Source organism: Sturnira hondurensis, unplaced genomic scaffold (assembly GCF_014824575.4).
Source record: "Sturnira hondurensis isolate 20B ecotype Veracruz unplaced genomic scaffold, ASM1482457v3 Scaffold0003796, whole genome shotgun sequence".
NCBI classification, from domain to species: Eukaryota; Metazoa; Chordata; class Mammalia; order Chiroptera; family Phyllostomidae; genus Sturnira; species Sturnira hondurensis.
The window spans coordinates 205,996-226,261 of NW_028076427.1; the positions used below are offsets into that span (position 1 = coordinate 205,996).

General features: G+C 39.8%; 1 protein-coding gene across 3 annotated transcripts in view; it reads right to left on the reverse strand.

Moving 5' to 3' along the window:
- Nucleotides 1–20,266, reverse strand: part of FAT3 (FAT atypical cadherin 3) — a 515,463-nt gene that overhangs the window by 96,729 nt on the left and 398,468 nt on the right. For all 3 annotated transcript variants that reach the window (XM_037042798.1, XM_037042797.1, XM_037042799.1), the window contains 2 exons: nt 19,309–19,448; nt 793–1,068 (listed from right to left, as the gene is read on the reverse strand). In XM_037042798.1, coding sequence (XP_036898693.1) covers nt 793–1,068; nt 19,309–19,448 — 416 coding nt within the window. The remainder of the gene's footprint in view (nt 1–792; nt 1,069–19,308; nt 19,449–20,266) is intronic.

Here is a 20,266-nt window from a genome sequence, read left to right on the forward strand (position 1 = left end):
GTGTTTTAAAGTCAATCAGTGTATAAGATTAAGCCTCTGTTATCCCACATGGTCTTAAGGAACTCAGGAGGACTCTGTAGGCAGAGGCTGTGTAATTGCCCATAGGTTTCTTAGGCGGTTAAAGGGATAGATTTTAGGTCATAAACCACTCAAGGATGCTTCTTGTTAAACTCTACTTCCCAATTATGGGAACTAGGCAAACTCCAGTTTAATATTAAAGCAACTTCTACGTAATTTGGAGGCTCATGAACCCGAATTCAGATCTAACACTCTCGACCGGCTTCTGTGTGTTTGGGGTTCTCTTTTGTATGCTAGTATTTACTACTAGGTCCAGTGTTGGTGCAAATGAATGAATTCTCTAAATGCTCCCAAGGACTAAGCATTGCATAGGCTGAGTAAATGATTACCATTGAAATTAACTTCTTAAGGAACCTCTTTTAAACTTTCCCACAAAGTCTTCTGGATGTGAACCAGTCCTATACAATGGGAGATTTATGGCAACTTGGCCTGTTCCTCCCTCTCACATCAGTCTCTCGGCAGCATTTTCTGAGCTACCACTGTCTATAGAATGCATCTAATATTTCAGTTTGGCAAAAATATGGAGTCACTGCCTAACAACAGTAATTCTTTACTGAAATAAAAAGGCACCAATGAAGGCAACCCTGTTGTGAAAAGACCAAATTTAGCACTACTTATCAAATTTAAGGGGCCTTGTATATCTGGAGACTAAGGTGTGTGCCTTGAATGGTCAATGATTCTGCTAGGAGAGCACATTAAGCGGTGTGGGCCTACCATTATGTTGAGAATGTGCTTGTCCTGAGCCTCGTGGTCCAGTCTCTCGGCGGTGTAGAGCACGCCCGTGCTGGGGTCAATCCGGAACTTCCTCATGCTGACTGCGTCAATGCTGCTGTGGACAGTGTAGCTCAGCTTGTGCTTCTCGTCTCTGTCTGTGGCTTCGATCTGCAATATCTCTGTGTCTGGGGCCACATCCTCGGATATTGTTACATCGTAATTTGGCTGAGAGAATTCTGGGCCATTATCATTATTATCCAGCACTTTGATAAATACCTATAGTGAAAAGAAGACACAAGTGATGACGACTGTCAACTTACTCCTTCCTTGCTCGTGTGAGAGGCCCCAGCCCTCTTGCTTCCCTCTATGTCCTCAGACGCCAGCTTGCAGCAGCTACCTCAATACATAGGAAGTTCTTGTGTGAAAGCACTCTGTAATCAGAGGCTGACACTAAACCAGTAGTTCACAGTAGCAGGAACACACCCTACAAGCTGATCAATATTCTCACTATTAATTGGACAGCTGAGACAGCCCCCAGCAGGAGATAATTCCACAGGATTACTTGAAGCACAAGGTAAGAGACCACAAGGTGACCTTAGTGTGTTCCATTGCTATTACCCTAAGTTGTTGTTATGTGTTCCTTAGAGTGGGCTTAATGTGGAGGCAGTGACAGAATGGGAACACAGGCTGAGGAAAGCGGTGGCGATCTCAGAGCAATCAGAGCTTCTCAGCTGCAGTGTACACAGGCTCTGTGACTCTCCTGTACTCGGGGCGTGTTGAGCAGGGAACACAATAGGTAAGTACAAAGCTCCTAACTTGTTTCCCTTTATGAATCATTTTGCTTTGAACATTTTCAGGCAGACATAAAAATAATAGCTTAACGAACCCTCATGTATTCATCGCTCACATTTGACAACACCGAATTCATGGTTAACCTTGTTTCATCTGCTCCCATGTATTATTTTGAAGTAAATCCCAGCCATCATGTACTTTCAGGATGTGTCTCTAACAGGAACTAAATACACATAATGCCATTATCATATCTAAACAGAGAAAATGAATTCCTTATGATCATTAAATATTCAGTTGGTGTTCATCTTTCTATAATTATTTTTACATGTGTTATGTATGTTGATAAACATGCATATAGATTTTTCAGTTTAATTTATTTACGATATGCAAATAAGATTCAATATTGCATTTGGTTGACATGCCTTTTAATTTATGGATTTTTTCCTATTTTTCACTCTAGCCCTCGCCATATTATTATTGTTTGTATTGAACAAAGAGAGCCATTTTATCCTTAGCTTCCACAGTCGGAATTTCACTCATTGTATCCTGGTGGTTTCATTCTACATGTCCAGTTGCCCCCCGCAGTTCTTATAAATTGGTAGTGTGAGGTAGAGGACTTGATAAATTCCAGTTTAATTTCCTCTTCCTCCTCTTCCTTCATGGATGAAGGTCTTTTTTTGATAAAAATTCTTCATGGATTATATAGTGTATTTCCATCTGGAGATACATAATACCTGGTTCTTTCTATGTTATGTGATATTAACAACCATTGATGATCATTACGTATATAACATTAATTCATTAAAAATGTAAAATGATAGTTTAATTTATTTCTTTCTTCCTTGTTAGCTAGAATAGTTCTAAAAAGAAACTTACTACAGTTATTTGGTTACTCTGAAGTACACTTCCTGTAGAAAGAGCAGAATAAATTCTTAATTCTTTTCCTCTATTTATCATTTCAAAATAATGAATTGGGTTTTTGGCTCCTCCCAAAATGATTCTTGAAGTATTTTTTCGAGCACTGTTATGACCTACTGAATTTAATCATATCTGATATATTTCTGTCCATTGCAGTTACTATACTCACTGATGCACAAACGGCCCTTCCTTGGTCAATGAGAGCTTCTTCAAGTTGGCTCTTAGAATCTTTTGACACAGCTTTAGTAGTCTTTGATAACCTATTTGCTTTCTGTAAGTCCTGCTGGTAATTTTTCCCAGGTTGTCTTGTACATTTTCTAACCCCAGGCCTGAATTATTCACTTCTCCAAAATGGGTTGGTCACTTTTATTTAGAAATGGTGTTTAGAGACCATGCACGATTTGGTATGAAGAATGCGTATTGTTGCTTGATCTGTTATTGTGTCTATCTTTTCTTCAGTGGACAGAAATCAGAAATTTATTTTGTTTTTAATAATTATTTCATGAGTTAGTATTGACCTTCCAATTTAAAATTAGGGCAACAAGGTTTTTACTTAATTCCATTCTTTTTACATTTGTACCTCCTCTCTTTCATACTGAAATTCTCATGCTTAATGACATCCTCATAACTAATTCTTGCTTTATTTGAAACACATGAAGTCTCAGAATAAAAACACCAACACTGTTATTATAATTCAATTACAATTATAACTACTCAAAACCATTTAATATTATTTTGCTGTTCTTTTGGTCCTTAGGATTTGGATATACAGTGAAATTAGATGTTTAAAGTCACTTAGGATACTTTTTCTCTGTGTAGATGTCCTACCAACTGAATACACATATTAAGTTCATTTGCTTCCATTTACTTTTAACTTTTAGCTTTGTTTTTTAAGCATTTAATTTCATTTTATATTACATACACACACACACACACACACACACACATATATATATATATATATATATATATATATATACCAAAGTTAAATTTACAAAAATGGTATAGTCAAAGAAATTTAGCTCCTATATTTTCCTTTTATCTTATTCCTTCCTTCTATAGGTAATCAGTGTTTAGAACTAATATTATGCACCTTTTGTCTCAACATGTTATTTCACTTAACATTATATCAATGGTTCTCAATTGGTGATGACTTTATAACCCAGGGTAATTTTGCAATATTTGGAGACATTTTTGGTTGTCTCAACTGGGGGAGGGGTGGTGTTCCTAGGATACAGTGGGTAGAGGGCAGGGATGCTGCTGAACTTCCCACAATGCACAGGACAGCCCCCTACATCAAAGAGCTATCTGACCCAAAATACCAACAGTGTCACTGCATTATATCCTGAAGGTCAGTCCACTTCAATTTAGAGTTAGCCTTCCAGTGGATAGATATATCATAGTTAGTTCAATCAGTCCTCTACTGGTGTTCATCTGAAATATTTCCTATTTTACTCTTAGAGTGTGTAATGAGGAGCCTTGTGCCCATATCTTTTCATATATTTGCTAACATATATTTGGGCCACTAGATTGAAGATTGCTGGATCAAAGAAGAAGTGCTTGTACAGTTTTGGTAGATACTGGGTTGGCCAAAAAGTCTATTTAGTTTTTCTGCAAAATAAAAGACACACTTTTCATTTTCATATGTAACTTTATTGATTGGATATTTTGAGTATGTTGGCTACCTCTCACATGGTATAACATTGATTGTTCTCAATGTCTCGAGTTAATTGCTATCAACTTCAACTGTTCTGACTGTGGAGTATCATCCAGCAAGAGATCTCCAGCACAAAACTTTGCAAACTGCTTTTGACATGTTTGATCAGTCCCAGCACTTTATCCCTACACTATACAAACCTTTCTTTGTGTTTCAGTTGTATTTTTATCTTTCTTGAAATAATAAAGCATAATACACTGTAAATGTTGTGTATTTTCTTCCATCTTCAATATTAAAATGGCTATGTAAAAATTCACCAGTTTTGATGTTCTTTTAAAGTGCATGCTGATATGACAGCTGTCACAATACAATCTAACAAAATTGCTTTGAATGAAGTTCAAGACTACAAAGCGACTACTAGAACCATTTCACAGAAAAAAAAACAAATGAACTTTTTGGCAAACCCAATATTTCCATATTCTCCTACCCAAAAGTTTTATCATTTTGCATTCCCATAGCAACATAGTGTGGGGCAAAAGTAGGTTTGCAGTTGTTAGTATGTTAAACACAGTTTATTCTCTTATATATTAGTTACTGTGTTATTTTCCAGAGGAATAGCTGTGAACCTACTTTTGGCCCCCTCTACCTGTAAGAATGACTGTCTTCCCATAGCCTTGCCAACAGAATATGTACATAGTAAAACTTTTGAATTTTTGGCCAATCTGATAGATGAGAAATGGCATTTGAGTGTAGTTTTCATTTGCTTTTCTTTTACTCTGAATAAGGTTGAGCATCTTTTCATTTTCATATGTTTAAGGGTCAGTTGTATTTCATTTTCTCTTAAAACTATATCAATCATTCTATGGGTAAAATGGCCTTCTCCTTTATTTTTGGAAAGTATGATGATTATAAATTCCAAATGTTCTCAATTTTGTCATTTATCTTTATTTTGCTCATGGTGATTTTTTGCTATGTGAAGTTTTTATTTTTATATTCATGTAATTGAATACATCAATCTTTTCCCTTGTTGTTTCTGGACCTTGAGTTATAGTTTAGAACATTTACTACATTTCTATGTTATAGGTGAACACACTCATATTTTTAACGAATAGCATATACATGTTTACTTTACTTATATTCCCATCTCTAATCCATTTGGAATTTTTCCTGGTTTATTATGTGAGGAATGGACCCAGTTTTATTTCTATTTCCACATGGCTCTCCATTTATTTCAATGCCACTTTTTAGATCATCAATTCCCCAGCAATTTAAGAAGCCACTTTTATGGTATATAAATTTATATATACAAATCATGAACATCAGGCTTTTTGTTTTGTTCCATTGGTTTACCAGTCTTTTCATATATCAATATAAAATGTTTTAATTTCAGAGGCTTTACAAAACATTTTAATTATTTGGAGAAGTGTCGGGGCCTAAAGAGGGCGGATGCAATCTATCAAGAAGATCGCACCAGGAGAGCTTGGCTGAGGCAACCCAAACAGGATATTGCAGCCGAGCCAGGTGGCCCCACCCTTGGGGGCATCTCTGGATCACGAGTACTAACTACCAATCAAGATGCTGATCACGCGCCCACCTACCAATCGTGGCTAGGAGCATGCAGTGAGCATGCACAGGACAACCTATTAGAACCACTTCCCCCTTTTCCCTGCCCCTATATAGCAGCCGCGCTCAAAATAAAATTTGCAGCTTGATCAGAATCCTTTGTCTTGCTGCCATTCTTTGAGCCTCCTGTTCCCATCCCTATTCATCCGTTTCAGGTAGACTCGGGACCCCAGTTGACTGTTCTGCGGGACGGAACAGAGAAGCTGGGTCTTCTCTTTTTTTTTCAGGGTTTTCCTGGCCATTCTTGCTTGTTGTTCTTCCAGCTAAACTTGATACTCAATCTGTATAGCAACTGACAAAACCTAAAGCAATCTTCCTTTCCTTCCCTTCCCTCCCCTTCCTCCCTCGCTCCCTCCCTCCTTCCCTCTCGCCCTCCTTCCTTCCTTCCTTCCTTCCCTCCCCTGAGCATATATTTATTGATTTGAGAAAAAGGAAGGGAGTGCGTGAGACAGAGACACTGATGTGAGAGAGAAACAATGTTTGCTCGCCTCCCGGACTGGGTTTCAAACCTGCAACCTAGGTATGTGCCCAGACAGGAAATTGAACTGACAACCTTTTAGTGCACTGCATGACCAAATAAGCCACCTGGCCAGGGCAAAAACTGAAGCATTTTAAATTGGAATTGCACTAAGGGAGAACTGATTCTTTATGATGGTGTCTTCCTATCCAAAAAAGATAGTTTGTTTTTTTTCTCATTTGTTCAAATCTACTGCTTTGTTTTTCAGAGTTATTTTCATTTTCCTTAAACAGGTCTTGAACATCTTTTTAAGTTTGTATATGTGTTATCTTAAATAGAGTTTCCTTTTCTATTATATCTTTTCACCATTTCTTTTTGGTTATAAATGTAGGCTATGAATTTTGTAAGTTAAATTTGTAATCTGTTCCTTTACTAAATTTTCAGATCCCTTGCAGTAGTTTTTTCATTCACTCTTTTGAGTTTTCAGATGCATAATTATTTTATATGCAAATAGATATCATTTTACTTTTTCTTTATAATTCTGATAACACAAATTGCTTTATCTAATAGCATAAATTAGTACTTACAGCACAATATTAAATAGTAGTGAAAATAATGATACTCTTGTTTTATTCCTGACTAATAGGGATGCCTTTAGTGATCACCATGAAATGATATGCAGGCATTTGGATGCATGCTAGAAAATTACTTACTTTGAAAAATAAAGTTAGATGATCGTCATTCTTACAACCGCATTTTGGTCCAGATGTGCTTTTCTGCATGAGAGAAACAGGGTGGTGCTCTGACCTCTGTGCCAGGACAGCTTGCCCATGGGAGTGAGCCTGACATGGGGACAAGCCTGACATGGGGACAAGCCTGACATGGGGACAAGCTTTGTCTGTAGCTGAAGGCAGAGAAAGAATGAGGAAGTGTGCCTATAGAGTTTTGGGTAGTGTTTTTACCTCCACTGTATTTGGAAAGTCTTTGAATGTCAATTCTTTCCTTTCAAAAGTTCAAGTTAGTCAAGATGGTAAAATATTTGTGTTCACAGAAGCAGTTATATTAATGGGGTAAAAAAAAGCTTTCTGGCCAGTAAGCCTGCCTTGACCTTCATGAAGTTTCAAAGTTGATGTGCTCTTGAAAAGCTTGCCTCTTTCTGCTTGCTTTGTCCTGAGCCTAATCGACAGTCAGAACAAGCGTTTCTCTGTAAAAGACTTCCTTTTCCTCATTTGTTTTTTATTTCCCACAGTTGGGGCCATTTGTGAGTCCCTGCACTAACAAACGAAGCAAAGTAACCCTCAAAGAGGTTGTGTTCAAAATGGTCATCGAAAGGCCTGCGGAAGTACAATGGAATCAAAGCAGGAGGAGGCCTGAATGCAGGCAGTCTCTTCAGAGTCGGTTTCAGCGCTGCCCACCACAAACACTTGGGGCTTTGCAGGCTCCTCTAAGCTAAGTCTGGGTGGATGCCAAGTCCGGCTTTACGGAGACTCTTGGTGGGAAGCGTCTATGGGGCAAGTTGCAGGGTAAGAACTCTGTCTTTTATTAGAACCAATTAAGTGCTAAATGACTGAAATTCTGTTCTGCCTCCATGGGCATTTCAAAACCATATTGAAAACATTCTATAGTTGTGATTTCAGGGGTGATGCCCTTGGATTTGCCCCAAGCTAACAAGTTCTGTTTTTGAATGTATAAATATAAACATCAGGTCAGTTTTTGTGCTTGTTTTACAGTTTAAAATCTGTATCATCTTTATGTCTTAAACTTCCTATCTCTAATTCACCAGTGTTGTGAGAATCAGAGAAGGTGCAGGATGTGCCCAAAGTCATTTTCTTAGTTCACACCATCCATTCCACCATGCCATTTCATGTGCACTTAAGTTATACACACATTAATTACAAAATACATCTGAACAAATATGTGCTAATATTATGTACCTTGCTATACAGAAATCCTAATTTACAAAACGGATAATTGACATCAATCATGGGATTATTCTAAATAAAAGTTTTTTGCGGCCCTTAAAATTAGAATCCACTTCCCAAAACTGATTTACTCACAAATTGTCAGGCACAGATCTCTGGCCAGCAGTGAAATTTTGTCATTATTATTCTTTTAACAGAAAGTTTCAGCCCTGGCTGGTGTAGCTCAGTGGATTGAGCACGGGCCTGCGAACCAGACGATTGCGGTTCGAATCCCAGTCAGGGCACATGCCTGGGTTGCAGGCCAGTTCCTGGCAGGGGCCAGTTCCCAGCAGGGGATGCACAAAAAGCAACCATACATTAATGCTTCTCTTCCTCTCTCCTTCCCTCCCCCTCTAAAGATAAATAAATAAAATATTTTAAAAAAAGAAAGTTTCATATTAGAATTGGCTTACTGCCTTCCAGCATTTTTTTCTAACTTAAATATAGAAGAAAGTTCTGGGCCACTGCCCTTTTTACCTGCTAAGTGTGATATGACACTAAAAGAGATGAAAGAAATTCTTTGATGAAGGCAGTGTCCCTTGGGAGTCCCTTGATCTAGAAAATCATGGGGCAGCTTTAGCAAAAGTGGCTTGTTTCTACCCTCCCTCTCCCCTCACCTTTTGTGCAGCAGCAAGGTGGAGAGAGAGGATAAGACAAAGTCCAAATTTGCAAGATAAAGTGTGCTTTTAAAGAAAGGAGGCTAGTAAGGAACCCCTGGGACATCACTTAGAGGCTAAAGAGTATGGAATCCTCCTGGCTGTAGAGGGCAAGGCTAACTCTAGGAATGCAGGCCATGGACTTCCCAGCCCCAGGAAACGTAGACCCTTTGTTGGAAAGCCTCTGTGGCCAGTCTCAATGGACTGCCTTTGTGTGGCTTTAGAGTTTTGAAGATCATCTAAAAGAGATTTTTAATCTCAGGTTTGGTTGTAGAATATATAGATACAAGGTGATTTTCATATCTTTATAAATCAAACCAGGGTTTGAATAAGAAAAGTATATTAAAATCCTAAAAGCACATATCATTAGTCCCTGAATCAATGCAATGTAATTTTTAGATTAATATATGGGCATGACTATATCTGGTCCTTTGTAAATAACAATAAAAGCCATATATATAATATTTTATAGTTACTGGGTATATTATTTCAATTTAAGTTGAAAGGGAGACTGTATAAAACCTGTACATGTCCAACACATCACAGATCTCAAGGGCCTTCTCACAATAATTTCTTTTTACAACAACCCACTAAACACATAACATGTTCTCCCCATTATGGAGAAGAAACTGAGTCTCACAGAGGGGGAGCTACCTTCTCTGGTAACACAGACAGCAACTGAGTAAAGTGCTAACTTGAACGTGAGCACCTGATTCAGGGTCAGTGCTCTTTCCACTATATCAAATGCTTCCCCAAATGAATTAGATTGTATAATTAGTATCTATAAGTGTGCAGGGGAAGGTTCCTGAGAGGGTATCTAATTCTGAGAAGGAAGAAGTGGGTTTATATCTCTTTACCTGTGTACACCTAGGGTAGCCACCTAACCAGTCTATAGCCTCAGTTTCTCACCATAAAAATGAGTATAATGGTAACATTTGATTCACCTACCCCCCAGTGTGACAGGGGAATAAATCTTAAGAATGAGGCTTGTTAAGTCTTACTATACAAATATCAAGAGTTTTATATTACTATGTATTTCCATCTATTGACCTTTTGAAAGAGTCACACTCTAAATTTGTTTAAGTAGCTGTGAAGATGCAGTAGCTCAGAATGGTCTGGCAGATGTTTGAGGAAAGTTATTAAAATTCATAATTCCTCATCCTTGGTAATGTGTGTCTTTGTGGCCCAGAAGCTCAGCAGGTTGAAGGGAGGGCTGAGGTGGGTGGGGGCATTGCTTTCTTCCCAGCATGCATGGCTGGCTACAAGACATTCTAATGGCCATAGGTGGTGCCGTGTACCCGAGGAATCCACTTTAAAGTGTCTCCCTGGTATTTAGGTTAAATTCTTCTGCTTTAGAATTTAACTATGACTTCAGGAGGCAACACAGAGAGTTCTAGTCAAGATGGAGGCGTAGGTAAATACAGCTCACCTCCTCGCACAACCACATCAGAATTACAACTAAATTATAAACCAACCATCATTCACAACCCTCAGAAATTGAGCTGAGAAGTCCAACAACTACAGAATTAAAGAAACCTATTCATCCAGATAGTTAAGAGAGGCAGAGATGTGGAATAGGCTGGTCCCACATCCATGTGTGTTGGATAAAAATTTGGGAGGTATATCTTGACAGCAAGAAGCCTCAGCCCCACACTAGGTGTCCTAGCCCAAAATTCCAGTGCTATAAAGATAAGTCTCTATAACTTCTGGCTTTAAAACCCATTAGGAATTGAGTCAGTGGAAGAAACTGTTAGAATCTCAAGCAATTCCCCTTAAAGAACCTATACACATACTAAATCAGACTCACTCTCTATGAGCTTCAGTAGCAGGGCAGCAGCTTAAAATTCACCAGTCACATTCAGGGAGGAATTGAAGCACCTGGCATCAAGATGGGAGCTGGCTGAAAGTTTTCTCCCAGACAGAAAAGTAGGCAGAGGCTGCAGTCCCTTTTCTGAGCCTGACCTCTGCAAACCATCAGGTAGGCAGAGCCAGCAAGTAGGTGCCATACCGGAGACTCCATCAACACGTCTAACACTGTTGGCCCCACCCTGAAAAACCCCTGATATTCTGTCCCACCCAACAGACAAGACAGCCAAGCTGTAACCTTACCTTTTCCATATGAATGACTGGCCTTAGCTCATGATTCACAACTTCCTAAAGCCTCTCAATCAACAAGACCTCAGTGAGCTCCCAGCCCCCATGTCTATTGTTAAGGGGTCACCCGGCAATAGCCAGCCTAGTTTCACAGCTTGACTTAGCCTGGGAATCTCCAAGCCCAGCCTAAGTGCCAGCTATCTCATATTGTTTTATAGCTCAGTCAGGGTGGCCCTGGGCAGGACACAGGAAGCAGATGATAGAGGAAGGGAAACCCCACGTGACAGCTACAGACCATGCTGGAGCACCATCACCCTGCCCCTGTGCAGCTGATCCTCCACAGAGGGTAGAGGTTGATGATCAGCAGATATAGCCAGTCCTTGCAGCCGACAGGCCTGGGTAAATCCCTTCCATTGATCTGACAACAGCAACCAAGGCTCAACTACAAGAGGAGGGTGTACTCGGTCCACACAGAGGGCATACCTCAGGTACCCAGCTTTGGTGATAGGGGAGGTTGTGCCTCTGGACCCTACAGGACACCTACTATATTAGGCCACGCTACCAAGGCACAGAGTCAAAGCAGCTCTATGTAATACATAGAAACAAATACTCGATTTTGGATGTTTGTCTCCTAATTTTGTCTCCTAATTTTGGGAGGCTGCCAAAATCAGGAGACAAAGAAAAATGGTCCAAATGAAAGAGCAGATAAACACTCCAGAAAAATTAATAAATAAATCAAATGGAGATAAGCAATCTATCAGATGCAGAGTACAAACACTGGTTATAAGGATGCTCAGGGAACTTAGGGAGGACCTCAACAACATAAGAAAGATCCAGAAATGAAGAATGCACTAATAGAAATAAAGAACAATGTACTGGGAAATAACAGTAGAGTGGATAAAGTTGAGAATCAAATCAATGATTGGAAACAGGAAGCAAACACACACACACACACACCAAAAAACCAGTCAAAACAGGAAGTAAAAAGAATTAAAAAAAAAACAAGGACAGTGTAAGCAGCCTATGGGGCAACTTCAAGCATTCCAACATTTGTGTCTTGGGGTATCAGAAGGAAAAGAGAAAGAGCAAGAAATTGGATATCTATTCGAAAACCTAATAAAAGAAAACTTCCCCAATTTGGTAAAAAATAGACATGCAAGTCCAGTAAGCACAGAGTCCCAGATGAGATGGATGCAAAGAGGCCCACTCCAAGACACATCAGAATTAAAATGTCAAAGGTTAAAGATAAAGAGAGAATCTTAAAAACAACAGGAGAGAACCAGTTAGTTACCTACAGATGAGTTTCCATAAGACTGTCAGCTGATTCTGAAAAGAAACTTTGCAGCCTAGGAGGGATTGGCAAGAAATATCCCAAGTAATGAAAAGTAGGGACCTACAGTCAAGATTGCTCTACTCAGCAAAGCTATCATTTAGAATCAAAGGGCAGATAAAGAGTTCTCCAGACAAAAAAAAAAAACTAAAGGAGTTTAACATCATCAAACCATTATTATACAGAATGTCAAAGGGACTTTGTTAAGAAAAAGATCAAAACTATGAACAATAAAAAGGCAATAAATACATATCTATCAAACAGTTGGATCTAAAAAAAAGTAAATGAGGACAGAGATAGAATCATGGAAGAGTGTTTTGATGGTTAAGAGGTAGGATGGGGTATTGGAGAATGGGTGAAGAGGTGAGGGTTTTAAGAAGTATAAATAGGCAGTTACAGAATAGCCATGTGGATGTAAAGTACAGTATAGAAAATGGAGCAGCCAAAGAACTTAGATACATGACCCGTGGACATGAGCAATGGGAAGGGCTTGCCTGAGGGAGTGGGGATAGTCTGGGTTGAGGCTGGCAAAAAGGAGAAAATGGGACAACTGGAACATTATAATCAATAAAATATAATTTGAAAAAAGGGGGCAGCACAGTGTGTGGTTCAGAAACCAGGCTCTGGAATTCAACTGCCTGGACCTGAGCTCTGATCTACTCAATTACTATGCTTTGCCTTAATTGTCTTACTTATAAAATGGGAATAACAATAGAGGATTCGTTTTGTGAATGAAAAAGGGCAATGCAATAAACCTGACAAGCTCACAGGGGACATGTGGCAGGACTGACAAGATCAATGAATGAAAGTAACCACATAAGGTGGTCAGATCACAAATTCATAACTGGGCAGGTCATAGCAGGTAGTCATGTCCCAGGCCTATAGCTTCCTTAGGTCAATGTTTATTCAGGTGAGCTCTGTCCATTGTTCTTATGCATCCAGGATAACATACCTTTGAAATGTCCAAGGAATTTTCTTTTCCAGATCTCTGGAAGGCATAACCACTGGTATGAGAGCACAAGACCACTGAACCCCTCACCGTTATCTTCCTCCCTGCCTACCACCTCTATATGCTGTTAATGTTCATTATTAACTATCCTGTACCCACCAATGTAAAAGAAGTATATGCTTCTCCATTTTGCCTTTTGACCAGTCCTAGAGATTTTCCTGCTTTGCTTTCTCCCATCCCCTTAATCTACCACCAATGGGTTTCATGTACCTTCCTTATGTCTTCTTTGCCTTTAATGTACATAATAAGCTACCATTCTCCAGAGCATTTGAGATCTTTCTTCCCTGCCTATGTCATCAGTTTGGCTTAAATAAACATATGAAAATTCTCTAAGAACTGGAGTTTCTTACATCTAGGTTCCTATTTCTAACATGACAAATTACCACAAACTCAGCTGTTTAAAACAACACACATTTGTTATCTCCTAGTTCTGTTGCTCAGAAACTTGTATGGTATGGCTCAACTGGACTCTCTACTTAGAGTCTCTCACAAAGCTGGAATCAGGGGTTTGCAGAGATGTGTTCATTTCTGGGAGCTCTGGGGATGAATCAGCTCCAATTTGTCTGAAGCTAGTTCCTCGAGGTTGGAGGCCTGAGATCCCTGTTTCACTGCTGGCTATCAGTGGAAGGCTCGCTCAGTCCCCCTAGGCTGCCTGTGTTCCTGGTCATGCTGCCCTCTCCACGCTCCAGCTAGTGGTGGTGTTTCAAATGCTCTCACAGTTGGAAATTCTGCCCCTGTCACTGCAGCTGCATTTCTTCTGACTTCAGCTGTAGCAAGTCATCCGCTTAGGGGCTCGTGGGATTAGATTGGGCCCATCTGGATAATTCAGGGTATTCTCTCCTAACATCTGTAGCTTTAGCTATATCTGCAAGGTCCTTTCACAATATAACATAACATATTCACAAATTCTGAAGATCAGGGCACAGACATCTTTGGGAGGGTGGTGGGAGGGCACTCTGCCTACTGCAAATTGTACCTGCTTTATAAAGTAATTGTGAGAGTTCAATGAGTTTGTTTTTAATATAATGTAAATGCTTGGGTTTTAAAAATCATCTATTTTATGTTTCAGTCAACTATAATCATTACCTTTTAGATGTTCAAAATATCCCATCCTTGAGTAGTGGAGGGCAGTTTAAGTTGTTTCTTGTCACCTTTTAACATGATTCCACTAGTCTCTTCTGCCAGTAAAGATGCCCATCTTCCTAGCCCAAACCTGGAACCAGCTTCTTCTATAAGAAACCCTGGTTCTTTTCCATGGGAAATGGTATGTAGAGACCACACTCTGGGCCCTAAGGGAGAATCCGTCTTACAAGAGATGCAGAGTGCTCCATATTTTGAAGAGTAACTTCACCTTCCTTGGCCTCTCATTATTCCTGCTCTTTCTGGGCCTCTGGTTTCACACCTTTCCTCTACCAAACTGGACCACCTCCATCAACCCTTTCATCCTTCCCTTCTAAGCTAGACCCTCATACTAATCTCTGGCCTTCTTGAAAATCAAAGTGGGGAACAGTTCCACAATGCTAAAGAAGAGCGGTTCTTTTCCCCCCACAGATTTCCTTCCTTCCTTCTTTCCTTCCTTCCTTCCTTCCTTCCTTCCTTCCTCTTCTCTTCTTCTCCTCCTTCTCCTTCTTCCTCTTCTCTCTCTCTCTCTTCCTTTCCTTTCCTTTTTTTCCTTCCTCCCCTCCTTCCTTCTTTGTCTCCTTCCTTCCTTCCTTGTTCCCTCCCTCCCCCCTCCTCTCTCTCTAATTTCTCTTGTTTGCTATCTAGGGATTTGGTAGACAAGCTTAGTCTCTTTCTCAACTTAGACAAACAGTACTTTGTCTAAAGCAGGAAGGCTTTATAAAGCCAACAATCCCATCAGGTGTGTGTGTTTCCTAGGAAGCGTGCGTGGTTGCATGTTGAAATTTTCAGCTGGAGTTTCTTAGTACTGAAAAAATATTGAAGAGTTGGATTATCTTAATAATTTTTATTTTAAAAAAATTTTTTTTATCAATGTATGGTTGCTTCTTGTGCATCCCCTGCTGGGAACTGGCCCCTGCCAGGAACTGGCCTGCAACCCAGGCATGTGCCCTGACTGGGAATCGAACCGCGATCCTCTCGTTCGCAGGCCCGTGCTCAATCCACTGAGCTACGCCAGCCAGGGCTTATCTTAATAATTTTTAGACCACATATCCATTTGAGCACTTGATGAATACTAAGGGTCTACACTCTATAAAGAAACACATACACACCAACCTTTATAAATAATGTCATGAGCTTCAAGCAACTCACAAGACCTCAAAGTATCTTGGAGAGTTTCATTTGTTTGCACAACTGGGTCCTAATTCATACTGGCTTCCTGGGGCAACAGGATTTGGAGGTCAGGCATGGGTCTCGACAGGAAGGAATGTGGATGGAACCAGGGTGCTGCTTTTAAATCTTTCCACACCATGTTATTCATTTTTTGGTCCAGAGCAATACTATTTTTGGTGCCAGTCATGAATGATTTGCTACCATTCTCTGACATTATACATGTAGAAATTGGGAGTATGTTTTTAAAACATTGGAATAATTCTTGGAACATGGAAAATACTCAACAATGTTGGCTGGTTTTAGGCAAAGGGAAGACAGTCAAAGAGCCATCACAGGTGACTGTCCTGGGAGGAGGCATCAGGAACTGGGAAAAGCCCATGAATATACCTCTGGTGTGATCAGAGTCTTTGACAAATTCTACATGGTTTGATCTGCACTGAGGGTGCCTTAAGGGATCGTTTTGCTCTTTCCACCCCAGGAAAGTCAGACAGTATCCAGAATAGCCCTTCATTAAAAGCCTGGGATGAAGCACTGGACCAACCCTTCCCCTCGAGCACCATCTCAGGCTCTTGTTCATTTCTCACAACATCCTGGGACACAGTCCCCATAATACAAATGCTCACAGAGGCTGTGATGACAGTAATAATGGCAGCAGCAGCTAATATTTGTTGAGAACTTACTGTGTTTGGACCTCATACTAATACTCTGTATATATAAATTCATGTAACCCTCAGCAATTCTAATGATGCAGATATTATTGTGCCCATAGATGAAAGGACTACAGTGCAGAGAAATTAAGTGACCTGTACCTGCTGGACGGGATGCAGCTACTAAGTGACAGAGTTGGAGTGGGAAAGTGTATTCATTACCACAAAGCCCATGTTGTCAAATACTCTGCAATGTTATATAAATACAGTAATGTCCTCCATAAAGTCAATTATTTTATGCAGAGGCTCTTGTCCATCTTGCCAGGAGGTTTTTGTAAATGTTGGGATGCTTTATTCTTCCATTTAGTACATCTTCATCTTTATAACTTGAATTCCACAGGAACTTTTTATATCCTGCACTCAAGCAAGGGAATCTCAGTAAGGAAAAGGATGTTTATTCACCACCAGATATTGTAGCTCGGAGGCACAAGACTCCTGTGAGTTGGGAGAACAGGCAAAACTGAAGATAAAGGAATAGTTTTCATGTGGACAGAGATCCCCGAGGCTCAGATTTATTTGACATTTGTGAAGTAAACTTCCATGTGTTGTTTATGGCTGATTGAAGCTTGTGTCATACCATGTTTTATGGTTCCTAATGAACAAGGTAGAGAAACCTTCCCGAAGGAAAACTGAACAGGTGTTTTGGGGATACAGGACATTTATTTAGTTATATGGTGAAGGGTGTCTGATGGTAGAATCATTAGGGTCATGGGTTGGAGCAGACTTCAGCGGTTTCTAAAAGAAACCTAGGATACTTGTCTTTCCCCAGACAGCCTTCTGTAAAATGTCCTTGACACTGAGGACTTTGACTGATTCAGAGAACTGCTGCTGTCCCTGCTGCCAGATGGGCTGTGGCAGACTTGAGCGGGGGCCCGGACTGGCAGGGGCTCTGGGGTGTCCAGGCCCAACGCAACCCCATGGATGGAGTAATGGGTTTTTGATGGTAGCAATGATGACATACAAGTTTATGCCTCGGAAACTGTTAGTTCTCACTTCTTGAGAAGGTCACAACCCTAGAGACACAGAGTGACTAAGAAGCTTTTGACAAGGAAATCTCTTGATACCCATTATTAACCTGCTTAGCTTGGCCTTGCTAAGAGGAAGCTCCAAGTTCACCTCATTTCTCTAACTCCTTCCAAACTGCTCTGGAGATAAGTTTGAAATAAAATCAATGAAATTGGGGCTCAAACAATGTGTACATTCAAATTCTTGTAATGTATGCTTCCATGTTAATTTTTTTAAGTTGGTGTACATCAGTCGTCTGGTTTTAAAATTCTGAATTACTGTGACCTCAGGCATCTAGTGCAGCTCCTTGCACATGGTATGAACTCAAGAAATATTTGTGAAATAAATGCTGTGAAGTGATGTTTCATTGGGTCTTAATAAAATTCCAAAATAACAGTTTCACTGATTTTTTTTTTTTTTTTGGTTACCATGAATCAGTTTTGTGCTTTGGGTCCAGCATACCGGCCATTTAGGTCCTGTTGAATATACAATATCCTCTATTTATTCATTTATTCTAAAAATAGTTAATGTATTTCTATAACATTCTGAGCCCACTGAATTGCTGTTTAATTCAACTATTCAAAAATCCTGGAGAGAAGTATGAAACTAAATATGGTTCCTCGCTTTATTTGTATTTTAGTCAAATATGTCTTATGTTTTTTTAAAATATATTTTACTGATTATGCCATTACAGTTGTCCCATTCCCCCCCTTCACTCCCCTCCACCCTGCACACCCATCCCCCACCATTCCCCCCTTTCGTTCATGTCTATGTGTCACAAGCTCTTTAGATTCTATATTTCCCATACTATTTCTGCCCTCCCCCCTATTTTCTACCTACTGTCTATGCTACTTATTCTCTGTACCTTCTCCCCCCTTCTCCTCCTCCCACTCCCCTGTTGCTAACCCTCCATGTGATCTCCATTTCTATGGATCTCTCCATAGATCTCTCCATGGATCTCCATTTCTACGGAGATCACATGGAGGGTTAGCAACAGGGGGAGTGGGAGAAGGAGAAGGGGGGAGAAGGTACAGAGAATAAGTGATGCTAAAAACTTAAGGTTTGGTTTGCTAAGACATGGCTAATTTAAAAAGCCTAATTGAAATTCCCATTTGAATGAATTAGCACTAAAGATTTAGCAATACTGCAAGTGAGTTATTTTATATTAGGCTTGGGGCTTTCTTTTAGATTATATAATTCCTGTAGGATCTCAACCATGGTGCCCTTTCCAAGTGTCTTGAAAATACTCTGAAACACAGCAGGTTTAGGTAGGGTGACTATGTAATTTGCCTAGGTCTCTGAGGCTAAAATATAAAACAAACCCTGGCCATTAAATCCCTGCTCAGAATACATAGCTGAACCAACCAATGGATGCATAAATAAGTGGGACAAGAAATTGATGCTCTCTCTTTCTCCCCCGTTCCTCTCTTTAAAAAGAATCAATATATATAAAACAAAACCATTTTTCTTATATTTAGGGCAAACCTGCCTCACACTGATATCTACCATTGTGTTGGTCTCACCCAGAGATTTTTCTCCTCCTCCTGGCGTCCATGTCCTTTCACAAAAACTCAAGTAGCGGAGTGTAAGCAGTGGTCCTCAACCCTGGCTGCATGTTAGAACTCTGTGGGATCCCTGGGGGTGGGGCCCAGGCTTTAGTGGTTTCAACTCTGCCCAGTGCCCCCAACCAGGAGATCCCACAGTGCAGCCAGGGTATAGACCCACTGGCACACAAGCTAAAACAGGAGACGGGAGTTAGGGAGTAAGGCACCGAGGCCTCAGGCCTTGTTTTTTATTTTTTTTATTTTTAATGCTGTGTGACCTTAGCTGTAGCACTCATCTGATCATAGTTTATAAAATGAATGTGGCCTTAGGTATTCTCCAGCTCTAACTTACTGTGGCTAACAAAGGAGGAGCTGAAGAGCATCATGGTGTTTTAATTCAGACAACATAGATGTTCTTCTCTTTGTAAATTCAAGAAAAGAGGACTTTGTTGTTAGAGATCAACAACTTACCTGAGTGACAGCAACATTAGTCCCATCGGTGACTTCCACACTCATATTATAAATGGACCTCTGCTCTGCATCCAAAGGTTTTGCAATGACAATGGTCCCAACACCCTTCTCTGCATCAAAAGAGCTGTCAAAATTCCCCCCTAATGATTTCACAAAAACATAAAATTAGCATATCTGAGAAGTTATTACATGTATTGAAGCACAGGCACCCTCAGGTTTCAATCTTATGCACACTAAATGAGACCTCTTTATTTCTAACTTAGTTCATATTTTAAAACATAGCCTCTATAATACATAGCAAGTGTCACCCCAAAATAATGTATTGCGAATAATGTAACCTCAGCACTGATGTTAGAGTAGAGCATCGTAAACTGGCTCCATAAAACACTTAGAAACTTAAAGGCCCATCAACCCCTGCGGCCTTGGTGCTAGGAATTTGTCCATCCTTTTGCTTTTCCAAAGTAGACTGAAGTCTAAGCACACAAGTAGCCCAATTCTGACTAACAAAAGTGAGTAGACACTCTTAAATCTACTCCAGGATTGATGGTGAACATTTGGTTGGTAGAGTTCAGAGTCCCTCATTTTTATTTCAAAAATAAAATGATACATAGTGGGGGGAAAAAAGCAAAAAATGAATTTCATATTAAATTTTTTATACCTGCAAGTTGGGATATTTATATGTTTTTATGCCACTTGGACCATGTGAATTGTTTTTCTCTCCCTAAAGAAGAAAGCCTATGGAGGATTTACAGAATGAAATCTGGAAAGAAGTTGAAGAAAACATCAGCTTATGTACATCAATGTATAAAACAATTAATACAAAAGTTTAGAAAACTTTACTTGCCCTCCGCCTCGAACCAGGTATAATCCACAGTGTGTGAATGATGTGCTTATGATAACAGCAGCTTTATCAAAACTATTATAGATATTTCCCATCCCTGTGAACCAAAGTGTGCTT